Genomic DNA, 18,936 nt, shown 5'->3' on the forward strand with positions numbered 1-18,936 from the left:
TGTGTCAGTTCCTCAAAGGAAGCGTTTTAAGTCAGCTTTCCATCACTAACATTAAATAATAGAGGCAATTAACTTATAAGAAGAAAAGTTTTATTTTGGCTCACAGATGTGGAGGTTCCAGTCCAAAACTAAGGCTCCATTTATTGAGCCTCTGTCAACGGCAGCACATCATGCTGTGAGCCTGTGGCAGAGCAGACTACTCACCTCATGTGCCAGGAAGCAAAGCTCAAGAGGTCTCTTCTGATCAAGGTCCCATAATCTGAGGACCTGTACCCAATGCCCCAGCTACCTCCTACTGGGACCCACTTCCTAAAAGTTCTAGCACCTCCCAAGAACGTGACTCTGGGGACCAAGTGTTTAATAAGACACAATGTTTGGGGGACACTTATCCAAACCACAACAGGCAGGTATTATTTTTCCCCATTGTTCAGCGATACCAAGCAATGAAATCATACTAGGCAGAGAGAAAGCAATCAATACGCATTTGCTAAGATGAATAAATGGCAAATTTGGGAATTAATCCAGACAGGAACCTGACAAATGTCAACGCATCCAATGTTGCACTCTCCAGGTCTCAGTTCTGACCTTCAGGCACCAAACCTGAAGCCTTCACATCTACTTATACCAAAACATACTTATTTATTCAATATCCTCATCTAGACCCAAGGAATTTACTTCTACAAATTCATTTCAAACACAAGCACTTATTTAAGGATTCTTGCCCAAAACATTAAAACAGAAATCTAAGGAAACAATCAGACAAATCCAGAATGCAGTACACTGTTCAACACAATTTAGCAAGCTCATTAAATTTCAACCAAGTGAGGGGGAATATTGTGGATTATCAGAATTTGACAACTAAATATGATATACATATGATTGGTGACTTGGTTAGAGGGCTAACATTAAAAAAAAAAAAAAAAACCCACACACAACACTTCATTTTCTGAATTGACCAGAAAATTGATTAAATTTTGATTAAAAAGCCTAAATCAACTCTGGACTTTTCTAAACCAAAAAAACTCACAAATCAATAAATGAGTAAGATATCATCACATAGTTCTCATTTACTTCTAAACTAGGGTAAAGGAAACGTGACTCCCAGGACCTGCTCTATCAGCACACGTGCCTCTTCCTTATTGTCACTACAGCCATACATTGTAGAGTCACAACCCAGCCACATGGGACAGCTTGAAGAAACTACCAGCTTTACCTAACACTAAAGACAAAATTCTTGATTCTTTCATGTAAAAACTCTAGGTTATACAACAAATCTTGAAAGCATTTACCTATTAATGCTACTGGAGTAAAATCCCTTTTTAAAAACCTTCATACCATAAACCCAACCACGTGGCTGAATTCCTCTACATATACCACAAGACAAGCACTGGGTAAAGATGAGTATTTATTCACTTTACAAAGAGATGGTATTAAATTGCCATTGATAAACACATACCACTATATATCACACCAGCAGCTCAAACTGTGTTCCCAAGAGGTGCTGAGGGTTCCAGCTCCGCGAGCTGAGCACAGAAACCTCTGTTCTGCCACAGATGTTAAAAAGTCCCTCAAGAGATAATTATTTGTTTTACATATTCACAGGTGGGAAAAGATAAATCCATCTGCCTAGCCCTTCCTAAATACTGGCTCATTCTTTAAAAACAAAACAAAGCAAATTCCTAATAATCTGAAAAAGCTTTTGTAGCGCACCAAAATACTTATTAATACATAAAAAACCTTGAGTTGAATTTATTGTTTTAAAGATACCCTAACACTGCCAAGTTGGCAATGAAAAAGGACAAAAAACATTAAAATTACTGAATTATAAAAATATTTTCTTTGGAAAAAAAATTCCAACAAGGTTATCATTAATATCTAAAACCAAAGAGAAAAAAATAAACAATAGTTCTTTGATTCATTAGTAATTTAAATAAAAATGAAAACCTCTTCAAAAGCAGCTATGAGTGAATTTTTTAAAAAGTTACGGGTAATGAGCACTTCTAAATCTAAATACACTGATTATTTTTGTACAGGCAATCTGCAGCCAAGAAAATTTCTCAATATGGCTAAATCTTTAGTTTTTTAATTATCATAATTTTCTGTTTTGTTTTAAAAAAATATTTCACATGACAGCTTAAAAAATAAGTTGTTGTTTTGAGGAAGCACTCCAAAATTTCAGTTGGACTTGAGTCAGATAACCACAGTTAATACACAAGCTAGGGATACTGGTAAATAGGGTTTTTGTTTCTGTTTTAATCACAATAATTCTTAACTCCAGTTTTTAGTTATTCCTTCATATTTTATTAAAATGTACCAAATTAAAAACTTTTCACTGTGCTGCTTCACATATGGATTTGATGAAGGATACCAACCTGAGAGAAGAGCTGACTCATTCACAAGCGTCCAGTTTCTGAAACCCTGTGGGATATGTCTGTCTTCACTTAAGTCAATTCCTGACGTAACCAATCATATTAAGATATTATATTATAAAAATATACCATATATTGGACACTCATGTCAGTACATTGCAGAAAATGTGTCTATTTACTGTGTAAAGTTTATTAACATTTGAATGAAACACTCTTATTTACACAGTTAAAAGTCTGGGGCACTCAGGACAGCAAGGTGGCATGGGAATCGCCGCTGTGAATGTGGAAATGTGCAGCGGTCCTTGGCGTCCTGGCACGGGGACAACCCTCCCTAGGAGGACTCCGCAGCAGTGGGAAAGGTGAGTCAGGGTTCACAGTCTGACTGGCTTGCTCTTCTGTCTTCACTCCTCTTCACTTTCATTTTCAGGATCTAAATCAGAATCTCCATTTAATTCTTTTTCACTTGCCCCATCTCTGTCCTCACCATTTTCATCTTTTTCTTCAGCATCCTCATCTTCCTCCTCATTCTCTTCATCAATGTCCTCATCTTTTTCACTTTCTTTCTGTTCCTCATCTTCATCCCAGTCATCCTGGTAGATATGTCAAGGAAGAAAAACAATCATGAAAGGCTCAATCTCATGGAGCAATGAGGCTATAAAGGCAGATTTATGTACCAGGAAACAAATAACTCACATCAGAATCCTTATCTGCTACTTCATCATCAGACTCCTCTTCAGAAGATTCTGTAGGGAGGGGGAAAATCCAGCTTTAATTTTGTGAACAAGGCAGAGAGCATGTCCCTAAAAACTAAGAAGGACCAAATTCCTAAACTTACTTTTAGTAATACTTATTATTCATCTATCATTCATGCAAGAAATGTTAATTTAATAAGCTTATCTGAATAAAACTGCAATCTATTTATACTATTCCTTCAAGATGCTATTAGAAAAGACTAAGTACACAAACACCTACAAACCCTCAACTTAAAATACAAGCCATTTCTGGACCACCAAATAACCTGGATTTCTCTGGATGTAGAAAAATTATATCAAAAGTGCTGGCTTATAAACAGAGAAGAATGGAAGCATTAGCATTTTAAAAACCATAATAAAAATACTAATTATGGAAATATTATTAACTGACATGTTAAATATATGATTGTGAGAAAAAATATTCAAATGTAAAAGTAGTAGCAGAGCTATATTATTTTCTAAGCACCTTGGAAAATAAATGGAGAAGAAAATGTCACTGATTTTAGCATCATTAATGTAATAATAAGCACAATGTGATTCTTGGATGTGATGTCACCTGAAAACACATTTACATTGATAAATTCCCACAAAATGTTTGACTTAAAAAATTCAACCGGGCTGGGGATATGGCTCAAGTGGTAGCGCGCTCGCCTGGCATGTGTGGGGCGCTGGGTTCGATCCTCAGCATCACATAAAAATAAAATAGAGATGTTGTGTCCATCGGGGGAAAAAAAAATTCAACCAACTTTGGACCTTGCATCAAAATTTAGAGGTTCCAACTAAATGATACAGAAAGGAAGCAAATATAAGATGAGGAACCTATGGAGTCAACTACCTGTCTCTTCATGTCTACATCATCTTAAGAGAGAATTCATATGTATGTGAATAAAACACTTTGCAAATGCACACACATACACAAAAAGTAGTAAAAGAATTTTAATACCAAAAAGCTAGAGAACTATGGCTTTAAAATATGTGAAAGCAAGAGTTGTGCACGGTGAAGCCGTGGCTAGGAAGGTGAAGGTAGGAGGATCACAACTTAGGGACACTCTGTCTCTAAAAAAAATATTAAAAGGGGATTTAGTGGTTGAGTGCCCCCAGGTTTATTCTCCAATACCAAAAAATAAACCTCTGGGCCTAATATCCTATCCTATAAGAGGTTTCAATTAACTCAATTTTAGATTTTAAAACAATTTTGGTCACTAAAGTTTTCTAATGAAGTACTAGTTTCACCTACATTTTCACATGTACTGGCATAAAATTTGCTCAGGATTCCTCCGTTACACACCTTTTCTGTCACTGTGTCATACTTGTACCTTCTCTTTTATCATAGCTTTTTGCCACAGACTTGACTATTTTAAGAGAGATTTGTCAAAGCAAGACTTTATATGAATGTTCTCACACAGTAAGAAAAGTGAGTCACTATGAAACACTTCACTATTTCAGTTCAAGATTCTACCCTCCTGCCATCTTTACCTTCTTCATACACCAACTTTGCCTTCTGTCCAGGGGAAGTCATTCCCTTCGTTTTCTCTGACGCTGTAACCTAAAAAAGTAGAATTTTTAAGCAAAGTACATATCTATCCCAAGTATCCCAACCACTACCACACCCATCTCCCACCATCACCCATTCATTCTCCTCCCATAAGAATGAATGGTCTGAATACAATGTGGAGCAAATGGGGGAGAGGAGGGAGCACCTTCAAATACCTGGAGAAAAGAATTACTTTGTAAAAATTGGGAAAACCTCTGAGATGATTAGAGTATGTTTCTTTGCCAAAAATTTAACTGCAGAAAAATCCTGTAACTTGTTCATAATAACATTATCAACCTAGCTATATACTGAAATATCCTAGTGAGAAACAATTTAAATATAAGTTGAAAGGGGGGTATAACTAATCTTTCTAACTGTGAAATGGATAATATTTACAAGGTAAAGCCTGGATTCTGTTTTTCCAGCTAAATGAAGTAGCCCTCAAATATCAGGTAAGCAATGCCCCCCACTGCCTTGGGGAAAAGAGGGTGTAACCAGAGATTGAACCCAGGGGTGCTTTATCACTAAGCTACATCCTCAGTCCTTTTTAATTTTTGTTTTGAGACATCATCTAAGTTGCTTTGGGCCTAACTAAGTTACTTAGCCTACCCTTGAACTTCTAATTCTCCTGCCTCCACCTTGAAAGTTGCTGGGATTACAGGCATGTGCCACCATGAACAGCTTATTAGGTAAGCAATCTTATTTATACTCCATTCCTATCACAATCAAAAGTGTTGGTTAGAAATACTCTCATTTACCCACCTGTGTGATTAGAAGGATAAGCTTTCCATGAAGATGTGAGAGTTTCTGAAAAGTTTTGACTCTGCTTTCCATTAGCTGATACAGTGTCCCCAGCTGGTGTACCAGATCAGGCAACTAGCGGGGGAAAAATGATTGTTTGGTATTATCACATACAGAGATGAGAAATATACAGATCAGATCAGCTCCACTTTAGCGTTCAGCCACTACATAAGCATCTGCTAACAAGTACTTCCAATGGCAGTGGCTGCTGGGGACACAGCCAAGCAACATCACAAATCTTCACAAAAGGACCACAATATCCCAGCAGGAAAATTAAAAAAAAAAAAAAAACTCTAAAATAATAATAATAATGATGATACATGGTTAGGAGGGAGAAAACTACCAGGTAGGGCAAAACTAGAGGATGGAAGTTCTTCATATTGATAAATTATTTCAGGTAAAATCAGTACAAAGTACATAATTTAAAAAACATCTCTATGACACATCTCTGGCTACAGGGGACTCTCCTCTGACTCTTATTCTCCAATGACAGCACATTATCTATCCTTACCATAAAGAATCAGTGAGTTAGAGGGAGTTTTTCCCAGCTCCCAGAGACCAGTAGGACAGAACAAGACAGAATTGACCCAAATAGCATTCCTATTATTGAATCCCATAAATCATTAAAGGAGAAAATCTTTTGTCCATGTAGAGCTATAGAAAAAGGGACCCTAACTTTCTCCTATAATCAACCTTTATTTAATCTCCTATTTCTGACACTTATCTATAGCCAACAGAGATGTTGGCTTAGAGAATAAACTTAAATATATCTTTAATCTATGATGCTCACTTCAGTAGTTGATTCCAGAAGAGATTTCACTTCAAGGCCTCTGGGCCTCTTGCTTCTAAGCAAGTAACTGAGATTTAGTATCACCCAGTATTCTAGCCAGGGTTCTAAAACATATCATGTTTGCTTTAATCATCACATGCAGATCACCATGCTACAAAGCCACTCCACACACCACTGCCCTCAATTCACCTCCCAGGATTCCTGCAGGCTAGGAGATCTAATCCACTCTACTGCTTGTCTGTACACCTATTTAACATTTTGGCCGAGTTCTCCCTAGACACACAAAGAATGCACAGCTGACCTCAAAGCAGTTTATCTAACAATTTTCACTGTTTCAAATCACTAAAGCCAAAAGGAATCTGAGACACAGAAAAGGAACAGGGACCATGTAGGAGTTGTATAAACTATGTTAAGAAAGGAAGAGCTATAGTTTAAAGAATAATTAAGGAGCTGGACAGAAATAGTGGTGCATGCTTGTAATCCCCAGTGATTTAGGAGAACAAGGCAGAAGGACTGCAAGCTCGAGGCAACTTAGGGAGTCTGTCTCAAAAAAAAAAAAAAAAAAAAAGCAAAAACTAAAGGGCTATGAATGTAGCTCAATGGTAGAGTGGCCCTGGTTTCAGTCCAAAAAGAGAAAAGAGCAACTAAGGATTTTCAGTGATCCACTAAAACTTTTCAAGAAAATTTATTGAGCCAAATTATAATGTTATATTGTATGCATGTACAAATACGCAACAACAAATCTCATCACTATGAGAAAATGTGGGGAAAAAAATACTGTGGGCTGGAGATATGGCTCAGTGGTACAGTGCTTGCCTAGTTGTGTAAGGCACTGGGTTCAATTCTGAGTACTGCAAAAAAAGGGGGTGGAGGTATATTTTTAAAGTGCTAGATAATCAAATCAGAGTATATAATTTTAATTCTATAATTTTAATTATATTTCTAGTTTAAAATATAACTGATGGAACAGATAACAAAGAACTCATAAAAAAACTTTTTCTGACATTAAGATTTTATCTTCCTTCTCTTCTATCTGAATAAATAATATAATTCACATACCAATGAAAAGCTGGCAGCCAACTCTAGCAAAATGCCAGTTTAGAGCTCCTGGCGTGACCTGCACTTGCTGCTGTCTGCCTGCCCCTCCTCCTCTTCCCAGAGCCACAGAGCTGGAGCAGCTGACACATCACAGCCTCAAACACTATGGCATCTGGAGTTACAGTGAATGATGAAGTCATCAAAGTTTTTAATGATATGAAAGTAAGGAAATCTTCTACACAAGGAGATTAAAAAAAAAAAAAGAAAGAAAGAAAGCAGTTCTCTTCTGTTTAAGTGATTAAAAAAAAGACAAATAATTGTAGAGGAGGCAAAGCAGATCTTGGTGAGTGACACGTGATACTGTAGAGGACTCTTACACATCTTTTGTGAAGTTGCTGCATCTGAATAATTGCCAGTATGCTTTGTACATTGCCACACATGAAACAAAACAGTTCAATAAAAAAGTCTTTTATTTATATTCTGGGATCTTGAAACTGTACCCTTAAAAAGATGATTTATACTAGCTCTAAAGATGCCATTAAAAAGAATTTACAGGTATTAAACTCAAGTGGCAAGTAAATGGCTTGGATGATATTAAGAACCATTCGACATTTGGAAAGAAACTGGGAGGCCACACAGTAATTTCACTTAAATAAAAATTGTCGTATATTAACCCCATTAAGTGCCATCTGGCTATTAAGGGGACTTAATTTCTCCAATTCAATCCATTGAAAAAGCATTAGTTTTTTTTTTTTTTTTGGTTTTGTTTTATTTTGTTGTTTTTTTTCCTTTCCACTGGGCCCTTGCAACACAGTGAATGATGGAGATACCAGTCATTTAAGCAGCCTGTCAGTGACTGCCATTAGACTCTTTAATATGGTTACTTTTATATAGAACCCACTGTCTCATTTTAGCCAAAACAACAGGTTTTATGCCTCCCTTGTGGCAAGCACTAAAATAAATGTGATGGCCAATGTGAACGGCTTAGAATACTGCCAAGGATGGCTGGGGATGTGGCTCAAGCGGTAGCGCGCTCGCCTGGCATGCGTGCGGCCCGGGTTCGATCCTCAGCACCACATACCAACAAAGATGTTGTGTCCGCCGAGAACTAAAAATAAATAAATAAATTAAAAAAAAAAAAAAAAAGAATACTGCCAAGGATAAGCAGACTGAATGCCTTGAAAGTATTATACAGTGATCAGATGGTGAAATTGTAGTTCCATAAGGCACTGGAGCATCATATACTCCACCTACCTTGGCAAGCCTTCTTTTGAGACATGGCAGCACAAATATAACACTACGCATTAAAACACTTTTTTAAAAAAGAGTAATCCCCCAAAAAGAATGCCAATTAAGTTTCATTAACTATGTCATCAATTTATTCTACTATCTCAGTGTTCATTCCTATCACCTGAAGATCTTTTTAAAAGAAATAGCTATTAGTGCCTTTTTTGTTTTCCATTGAGTGTATACTATTAATCTTAAGAATTTTATATTCACCATGTGAGTCTTAACCCACTAAAGATATTGAATATGATGGCAATTTCTGTATAAGACCTTTCAATGTAACACTATTTTGAGATCAAACTCCTCACCCTCACAAAAACGACCACTGCAATAAAAATCGTGGACTGGTTTAAAACAAAAACAAAAAACGCCAGTTTAGTTATTTTACATCATTTTTATCCTCCCAAGACAAGGCAAGACAGACATGTCAGCATATGTGAAGACTTTAAAATCTGGCAGTGTTTTTTAAGAGGATGGTAAGGATATACACAATTAACAATTTTGCTGAGCAAGTACTGTGTAGAGAAAAACATGATTAATATATCAATATATAACATTTCTCCTTCCTGTATTTTTAAAAGCCTTCTTATACACTATATATTACTTTTAAGATTCAGGAGGGAAAAGGGTCACACAGTTTAATTTAAAGAAAGGATTCATGTAAAGTCACCTGGGAAAAAAATAAAATCTCTAAAAGAAACATCTAGTGGGTGAAGAAAAGAGATAAGAGGTGGTTCTGTTCAGCATTTATCAAATTTTATAATGCTTAGCTAAACCAAACTATTGATACTCAGAAAAGACTTACTGTGGATAGGTATGATGCATGAACCGTTAACACACATTTCAACCACTGAACCATTAAAACAGCACTGGAAAAAAAAAAAAAAAAACTCCAAGTAAATATCCACAAATTCAAAACTAAATACAACCGAGTTAAAATTTTAGAAAAATACAGATAGGCAAGTGAAGATCTAGAATTTATGCTGTGAAGATGACCATAATAAATCAACAACTAGCTCTCTCCGCTTTCTGATTACCATTTGAGCTGCTTCCCTCTGCCACACTCTTCCTCCATGATGTTCTGCTTCACCTTGAGCCCTGAGGAATGGAACTGGCTTTCTATGGACTAAGACCTCTGAAACTGATTTTCAGAGAAATGGAATCAAGAAGGAGGCTTTAAGGGATTTGCTCATGTGACTGTGGAGGCGTGGGAGTCTGATGTCTGGAAGGCGGGCTGGCAGGCTGGAGGCAGAGGGAAGAGTTGACCTTGCAGCTGGAGTCTGAAGGCAGGCAAAATTCTCTCCTCAGGAAGGTTTTGTGGCTCTTACTATCTTCATCATACAGGTCATGACTGTACAGCAGAGAAACCAACATCTCCCTGCCCATAAGAATAAAGAAACTATGGACCTAGAAACTGAAGCAATGGCTCTCTCAAGAATACAAGTTGAGGGACTTGGGTTGTGGCTCAGTGGTAGAGCACTTGCCTAACAAGTATGAGGCACTGGGTTCAATCCTCAGCACCACATAAAAATATATAAAAAATAAAACAAAGGTATTGTGTCCATCTACAACTAAAAGTATATTTTAAAAGAATGCAAGTTAAAAATTAATTATACTTAATGATACTGGAAAACAGTCATTTTATCTTCTTTTAAAAGTCCTGCATTCCCCTTGGCAGTTAGAAGTGCAGGCTTTAAGGGCTTACTTCACTATATTATTTCTCTGCTAGCAAATCAATAAAACTTCCTTTTTCTCAAAAATAAATAAATAAATAAATAAACAAACAACTATGCATTTAATATTCATGTTGTATTTTTCACTGAGTTTGAGATTCCTGAAAAACACTAACTTCCTAGAGTAGGGACTGGAAAAATAAGACAAAAATCAGTCCCTCCAAAACAACTTCAAAATAAAACCTAATGCTTTACTTCAAATTAACTGATACTACAACAATAATCTTCATCCAAACTGAGCTTAACTGATTTGGCATTTTATGTTCATGATATCCGAACCCACCATCTGATATTCACCTTCAAAAGCAAACAGCAAAGTCTTCTACACCAATATTAAAAGGCAAATAAATATAGACCTAAATTGTGAGAGCCAGTTCTATTTCATGGGTTCTTTAGCTTTCCTCTTTTGTGAGCTCAGAAAGGTAACAGAAAATAATCAGAAAAGAAAAGCCATACAATATACACAGCAATGCTACAATCATACAATATACACAGCATGCTACAATCTTAGGATCACTGAGATACCAACTTTCTGTTTAAGTTTAATCAAAACCTAGGAAAAAAACTACAAATTTAGTCTTTTAGCTAAATTTTTTTGTGTGTGTGTGTATGGTAGCACTGGGAATTGATTCCAGGGCCTCACATACACTAGCAAGTACTCTACCTCTGAGCCACATCCCCAGTCCTAAGACATTTCTTTATGGTCTCTTACACACCTACTAGAGGTTGGGCAAATTCTATAAACTGTCAATTTTACATACAGTGATTAAGACTAACTCATTAAATGAGTCTAACTCATTAAATGACCTAATAAAATCTGAAATATCTACATAGGAGCTTTCTCAAAAAAAAAAAAAAACTGTTAATAAAATCTTAGAAATAAAATCATTTAATCTAAAATGGGGGAAGAGTGACATTTAATCTTTTTAAAAAAATTTTTTGGTTGTATAAATAAATACCTTCATTTTATTTATTTATTTATTTGTGGAGCTGAGGATCGAACCTAGCGCCTCACACATGCTAGGTAAGTACTCTACTGCTGAAACACAACCCCAGCCCCAACATTTAACTTTTGAAGAATTCTACCGTCAGAATATGGGGTTACCTAATACTATTTAACACTTTCAGATATTGCTGTTTTTAACAATAATCTCTAATTTACTTAAAAAAAAGGCAATTTAGTCATCTAAACATCTTACCTATTAGGATGTCCTTGCAACCTCTTTGTAAGCTAAGGAAGAGAAAAACATTATTAGCAACAGCACTTCAGAGGCTACAATCTTCATTAGTTCCCAGTGTACTGAACAACAAGAGCTGAAAATTATTTCATTTAGTAGTCTATCTTCAACCAACTTTGAATTATTCCCACAAGAGTAATTACCTAAAGAAATCTAGAACTGGATTTATATGAATCAATGTCCAGAATAGATAAAAACATGGAGACAGTAAATAAACTCGATGATTGACAATAACTGGGGGAAGGGGAAGTAGAGTTACTACTGAGTACAGGATTTTGGGGGGGATGCCAACTGCACGACCTATGAACGTATAAAAATTCACTAAACTGTTCACCTTAAATAGGCGAATTTTATCTCAATTTTTTAAATACACACAAAAAAAATCAGGGTCAGGCAAATTTTGTCTTGGAGTTGATTAATAGTCAAAAAGCATATAATCTTTTCTAATATATGATACTGCATATTTATTTGTGTAGGTACAAAGGATTGAACCCAGGGGCAATGAACCACTGAGACACATTCCTAGCCCTTTTTATATTTTATTTAGAGACAGGTTATTGCTGAGTTGCTTAGGTCCTCACTAAGTTGCTGAGGCTAATTTTGAATTCACAATCCTCCTGTCTCTGCCTCCCAAGCCGCTAGGATCACAGGTGTGCGCCACTGCGCCTGGCCTTATACTGCATTTTTAAATACAGAGGTTTTCACTACCAATAATGGTAAACCTTACTCCCACTATTAATAACAAAACCACTCTCATTCTCACAAAGCACTTCAACATGTTAAGCAAATAGCATAATTACTGATTACAAAGAACAGGCTTTATCTTTAAGTATACTTTTTAATAATTTGTACCCACTCTTTAAGCTTCTACCTAGTAATACAAAAACCTTTATAATTTGAAAACAGCATTTGTCTTTCAAACAACCCTATGACATCTGATAAAAAGTTACATATTAACACCTTTGAGAAATTCTTGCTAAAAGATATTTGATACTAAATGTCTTTAAGTTTCTAGATCTAACTACCAGGGCAACCGCTTGTCGGAGACAGTGAAAGTTAGTCTTGTATAGGCCTGAGGCTGAACCAGATCATTGTTATGCTCTTTATAATTCCACACGGACAGGCATAAAGATTAACACCCCAACTGCACTAAAGCAAATCAAAACATATCCAAAAATCATTTCAAGTGAGGTTAGAGCTCCTTATAGGAAATAATGGGAAAAACCAAATTTGGGTTTCTATTACAATCACCCCACGCAGTGATCTTCTGTACAAACAGCATTGTATGGTTCACCTTAAAGTTGCAACTGCATTCTAGGTAAAGAGATACATACTCCCTGCTAATGGAATAAAGGTAAAAATGGCCATTGTATTTCCTTTTATTGGCTTATAAATTCAATTTCGCCCTTTTTTTTTTTCACCCTTCCAAAGCACTTTCCTCCAATTCATCCGTCACTCCCTCTCTAAATGCCATGCATCCTTAAGTATGAGTAAGGATCACAAATCCACTTCTCTAGACACTGGCATTTCCCTTTAATTCAAAGGATTAGGATCTTAAAATGAAAAAAGAAGCAGTTACCTCTTGCAACAATGGAATAACAGCATGCAAGGGTATCCTTAACACAGTCTTCTTTATCAGGTTTAAATTCCTAGTTTGGAGTACTTTCTGTGGAAAAAAATAAAAGTATCATCAATGTAACTATAATATAAGAAACTAAGGACAATACAGGAAAAATTGTCTACAAAAATGATTTAAAATAAATCTGGGCAATAAACAACCAACTGAATTTGGCAAATCAAGGTTAGAGGCAATGTGTTATTCTCTTGATAAATACCCAGGAGCAGAATGACTGGATCATATGGTAGGTCTATTTTTAATTTTTAATAAACTGCCAAACTAGTCAGGTGCGGTGGTGCACTCCTGTAATCCCAGCGGCTCTGGCTGAAGAGTATAGTGAGTTCAAAGCCAGCCTCAGCAACTATGAAGCTCTAAACAACTTAGTGAGACCAGATCTCTAAATAAAATACAAAATAAGGCTGGGGATGTGGCTCAGTGGTCCAGTGCCCCTGAGTTCAATCCCAGGTACAAAAATAAATAGATAAACAAACAAACTGCCAAACTGTTTTCCAAAGTAGCTGTATAATTTTATATTCCCAACAGCAAAAAGTGTGTGAGCTACTCTACATTCTCCACAATACTAAACTATCTTTTAATTTTCAACATCCTATACAAGATATGTACTGTTATTTATGGTAATCATTTACATTTCTGTGATTAGTAATATATATACTTTCATGCATACTTATTATTCGCTGGAATAGTTCTGTAAAGTATTCAAATCTTTACCAATTTTCTTATTTTTTCTTGAGTGAAGTCTTATTTTTTAGTTCTTTCAATGATCTGGATACACCTTTGTCTGATACAAGTTTCAAATATTTTTGCCAGCTTACAGGTTCTCTTTTCATGATTCTAACATTATCTTTTCAAGAGAAGAGGTTTGTAATTTTCAAGAAGTCCAAGTTATTTTTTTTCAATTTTTTTCCCTTTTTTTGCGGGGAAGGGAATAATGGTGATGGAGTAAGGGGTTACCAGGGGTTGAATTCAGGGGCACTCGACCACCGACCCACATTTCCAGCCTTATTCTGTATTTTATTTAGAGACAGGGTGTCACTGAGTTGCTTAGCACCTCACTTTTGCTGAGACTGGCTTTAAATTCGTGATGCTCCTGCCCCAGCCTCACAAACTACTAGGATTATAGGCATGCGCCACTGACCCCAGCGACCAATTTTTTCTTTAACCTTTCATGCATTTCATGATGTATCTTAGAAAGCTCCTTATTTTCCTCTAGAAGTTTAGTGTTAAGTTTTATATTTAGGCCTATGGTCTACTTTCCATTAATTCTTACGTGATATATGAAACAAAGCTGAGATAGGTTTTTTTCCCCCAATGTGTGTAGTTTATTTGTGGAGTGTTTTTGTCCATTAATCTATATTTTTCACCAATATTAAACTATATGGATCACACAGCTTTATCATAAAACCAGGTAGGGTAATTCTTCCAACTTTAGTTATATAGCTTTGGTGATTTCACATCCTTTGTGTTTCCTATAAATTTCAGGACCAGTTTTGTCAATTTCTAAAAGATGACTGACAGGGACTTCTGAAATTTTAATTGAGAATGGATTGAATATATAGATTGATTGATTGGGGGAGATTCACCATCATAACAATACTGAATATTCTAACTTATAAAAACATGGGTTAGACCTCCAGTTACTTAAGTCTGAGCCAGGTATAGTGGCACAAAGCTTGTAATCTAACTTGGAAGGCTATGTCAGGACCAGCCTGGCAATTTAGTGAGACCATATCTCAAAATAAAATAAAAAATGGAATGGGGGTATAACCCAGTGGTATAGCACCCCTAGATTCAATACTCAATATGGGAATTAAGCAGGGTTCCATTTTAATTAATTTCTTGCGTCCATTGTGATTTTAATGTTTTAATTTTAATCTGTTTTAGATCTGTTCTAGATTTCACTTAAACCTTTAGAAAATATTTTTATTTATTATTTATTTTTAGTTGTAGATGAACACAATACCTTTATTTTATTCATTTATTTTTATGTGGTGCTGAGGATCGAACCCAGTGCCTCACATATGCAAGGCCAGCTCTCTGCCACTGAGCCACAATCCCAGCCCCTAGAAAATATTTAAGTAATATTGATTTAATAAACTAGATTTAAATATTTATTTAATTTAAATAAATTAAATTTAAATAAATATCCCTGTCCTTGCTCACTTTCCTTATTCCTATTTTTAATGTCCTCCTATGCATCATGTATCTTTGTAAGGCAGCTTCTGGTAAAGTTATTTTACGTGGGAGAAAACATTGTTTTTACTTGCCTCCCACCCCCCGTTTTGGTATGAGGAATTGAATGCAGAGGCACTTTACCACTGAACCATATCCCCAGTCATTTTTAACTTTTTAATTTTTTGAGACAGGGCCTCACTAAATTGCTAAGGCTGGTCATGACCTTGCAATCCTGTCTCAACCTCCCTAGTAGCTGGGATTATAGGCATGCATCACCAAGCTCCCACAATGCATAATGCCCAGGTAATATACTATTACCATTACTTTGAACATTTTGGAGGGAATGGGGGCCTACTGGGGATTGAACCCAGGGGCTGTTACTGAGCTATACCCACAACCCTTCTTATTTATTTTTTTAAATTTTGAGACATGGTCTCCCTAATTTGCTTAAGATCTAGCTAAATTGCTTACGGTCTGGCTAAATTGCTGAGGTTGGCCATGAATTTACAATCCTCCTATCTCAGCCTCTCCAATTGCTGGGATTACAGGCATACGCCACCACACCTGGCTTACTTCTCACTTCTAAAACGAGGTTATTTTAAGAGTGCTTCACTGTAACTTTTACAATCTTTTCAAGCACATAATTTATTCAACTAATTTCCAATTGCTTCTACCTAGTAATACAAAAACCTTTATAATTTGAAACCAGCATCTGTCTTTCAAACAACCCTATGACATCTGATAAAAAGTTACATATTAACACCTTTGAGAAGTTCTTGCTAAAAGAGATTTGATACTAAATGTCTTTAAGTTTCTAGATCTAACTACCAGTATTCAGGAAACAAGATGGACAAAGGAACATACTAAAGGATACCACAGAGGCAGAGCAGGCAAAATCCAGAACATGAGGACTGGGGCTGTAGCTCAGTGGTAGAGAGTTTGCCTAGCTTGTAAGAGCCACTGGGTTCGATAGATAGATAAATAGATAAATAAATTAAAATTAAAGGAATGCTGTCCATCTACAACTATAAAAAAAGTTTTTTAATATGGGTAGAAAAGTGAGTATTTAAAAAAAAATCTAGAACATGGGACTCCCTATTAGACAAATTGTCTAGAGTCTCCAAAAAGTAAATTACAAAACACAGAACAGACATAACAACAAAGTACAGGATATAATTTGTTGAGATCCTGTTTAAAGAAAGCAAAATTTAAACACTAATGACATTTGATAATTTTAAAGAATTACTGTTTACTTTTTTAGACATGATAATGGACTGTGGTTATTTTTTTAAGCAATGGACTATAGCTGCTTTTAATTTGAATAGGTAAGTATCTATGAATGAAATGGCATTTGATCACTTCTGAGATCTGTTTCACTATAACCTGGGGAGGTAGAGAGGTAAAAGAACCGTAAAAGAATGGCAAGTGTTGATAATTTCTGAAACTGAATGATGGTGATTCACTTTACTCAAAAATGTTTGAGGGCTGGGGAAATAGCTCATTTGGTAGAGTGCTTGCCTTGCATGCACAAGGCCCTAGGTTCAATCCCCAATACCACAAAAAAAAAAAAAAGTTCGAAATGTTTCTTAGTAAAAAAAGAAAAAAACTTTGTACCTGATTCACCCACTGAGGAATGTTTCAAAGCATAGTTACATAGGCAATGATGACAGGCAAGTTATATTACGTTTCAAAAATACTGTCAATTGTTTTCTACAGCTTCTTTCTTATAAAATCCTCACCTAGGTTGTCGTTGTTTTGCCACAGTAAACTAAAATCCACCTTCTAAAACTTCTTTAAAAGTAATTTGAAGTTTTTAGACTTGCTAATTTCCTCTCTCATTTAGTAAAACCTCCTTTAGACACAAATATATTACCACTTAGAAATAAAATCAAAGACATTATTCACAGGTTACAAATTATACAACTATGACTGAAACTATGATGCTGCTGAATCATTGAGAATGCGTGTCACAATTAAATATTCTATATAGAGCACTACCACGTTATGAAATTCAAGAGGATTAAATTGAGTAACTTCATACAAGCAGTCACCAACTTCCACAGAAGTCATAAATGCCTCCAAATGCCTCCTTTCATATAATTTTTAGTACTTTTGCCTTCATATATTTTACAACATATCCCCCAACCCTCTTGAATTTCCCCCCAAACCTCCTACCCATTGTCAAGGTTCCACCTCACCGCCCCCTCTCACGGCCAGGGGGAAATAAGTTTCTGGAATCCAGAGTAAAAACTCAGGAACGCATTTTCCTACAGAAAAAAATATAAATTGTGATCTAGAATGCTGAGTATTATAATTCAGCTACACTATTTTTATAAAGGCTTTTGTAAACTAAAGCCTAAAAACTAACAATTCAGAACAATATTTCTATGAGAAAATGCATTCCAGGTTTAAAGGAATTCAACACAAAACCACTGTAGGTTAGTGACTGTCTGTATAATGTCACCATATTATATACATTTGACTAAACTCACAAAATATTAATTACAAACTGCTATACAACATGATTATTCACTGTCATGTGCTGTATCAATCACTTTCTAGGAAAAACTAAAAATTTAATTCATTGAAACACTGCTAAAATACTTACATTTAGCATTTCGAAATCATTACTTTCTAAACCCTGTGTGAGAAGAACTGGAAAGCTATTCGTCTGCAAAAGGTCATCTTTTTCTTCTTTTGTATCTATATCCATTGCTCCCAGACGTTCTTCAATGCTAACCTACAGAACAGAAACAACCTATTAAGATCAATCAGAGAAGACCTAATATAGGGCTGGGACTGTAGCTTGCCTGGCATGTGTGAGGCACTGCGTTTGATCCTCAGCATCACATAAAAATAAATAAATTAAACAAAGGTATTATGTACATCTACAACTTTTAAAAAAATTTAAATAATTTAATAAAAAGACCTAATATAGTTGAGAGACAAAAACACACTCAACTGATTTACTGTTTTTCTTTTCCTTCTCTCATATTAACATTAATAAGAATTCTTTAATGTTTAACGGATCTATTATTATTTTTCATTTTTAACTTGTAAAATAATAATAAAATCAATTTTGACGGTTTTTTAAATAGATATTTTTTTAGTTGTAGTTGACACAATACCTTTATTTTATTTATTTATTTTTATGTGGTGATGAGGATCGAACCCAGGGCTTCGCACGTGCAAGGTGAGCGCTCTACTGCTGAGCCACAACCCCATCCCCTTGAGTTAATATATCCCTGTAAAAAAAAAAGGAATCATTTCAACCCAAAAAAACCCAAACATGTTCATTTTTATTCAAATGGAATCTCACTACCACAAGGACTACATGGAAGACAAGTGAAACATCTCCAATTCAAGTTTCCATAAGCTAACAAAAAATATGAATGCCAAAGAAGCATGATTTGAAAATGTTAATTCACAGAATCCCACTATGGAAGATTCAACAGAGTTAAGGAACTGACATCTGATTACTAAAGCAAAAGAAACAACCCATTACCCCCAATCTAACTATCTCTTGTCAAAAACTTCAGATCTGTAAAAGGAAAAAAAAAATTATCAAAAGAGAGTGCTTATG

General features: G+C 35.5%; 1 protein-coding gene and 1 pseudogene across 1 annotated transcript in view; one reads left to right on the forward strand and one right to left on the reverse strand.

The window, feature by feature from the left end:
• Positions 1–1,392: 1,392 nt before the first annotated feature.
• The window catches only part of Wdr43 (WD repeat domain 43), a 42,673-nt gene continuing 25,129 nt past the window's right edge, over positions 1,393–18,936 (reverse strand). Inside the window, exons 11-18 of the mRNA XM_015479808.2 lie at positions 17,962–18,093; positions 13,122–13,208; positions 11,504–11,535; positions 9,377–9,440; positions 5,418–5,531; positions 4,598–4,667; positions 3,063–3,112; positions 1,393–2,959 (exon numbers count right to left, since the gene is read on the reverse strand). Of these exons, the coding sequence (XP_015335294.1) occupies positions 2,771–2,959; positions 3,063–3,112; positions 4,598–4,667; positions 5,418–5,531; positions 9,377–9,440; positions 11,504–11,535; positions 13,122–13,208; positions 17,962–18,093 (738 nt within the window). The 3' untranslated portion in view covers positions 1,393–2,770. The remainder of the gene's footprint in view (positions 2,960–3,062; positions 3,113–4,597; positions 4,668–5,417; positions 5,532–9,376; positions 9,441–11,503; positions 11,536–13,121; positions 13,209–17,961; positions 18,094–18,936) is intronic.
• Positions 7,364–7,940, forward strand: LOC107137389 (annotated as a pseudogene).

The sequence above is a fragment of the Marmota marmota genome, unplaced genomic scaffold (genome assembly GCF_001458135.2).
Source record: "Marmota marmota marmota unplaced genomic scaffold, marMar, whole genome shotgun sequence".
Lineage (NCBI taxonomy): Eukaryota > Metazoa > Chordata > Mammalia > Rodentia > Sciuridae > Marmota > Marmota marmota.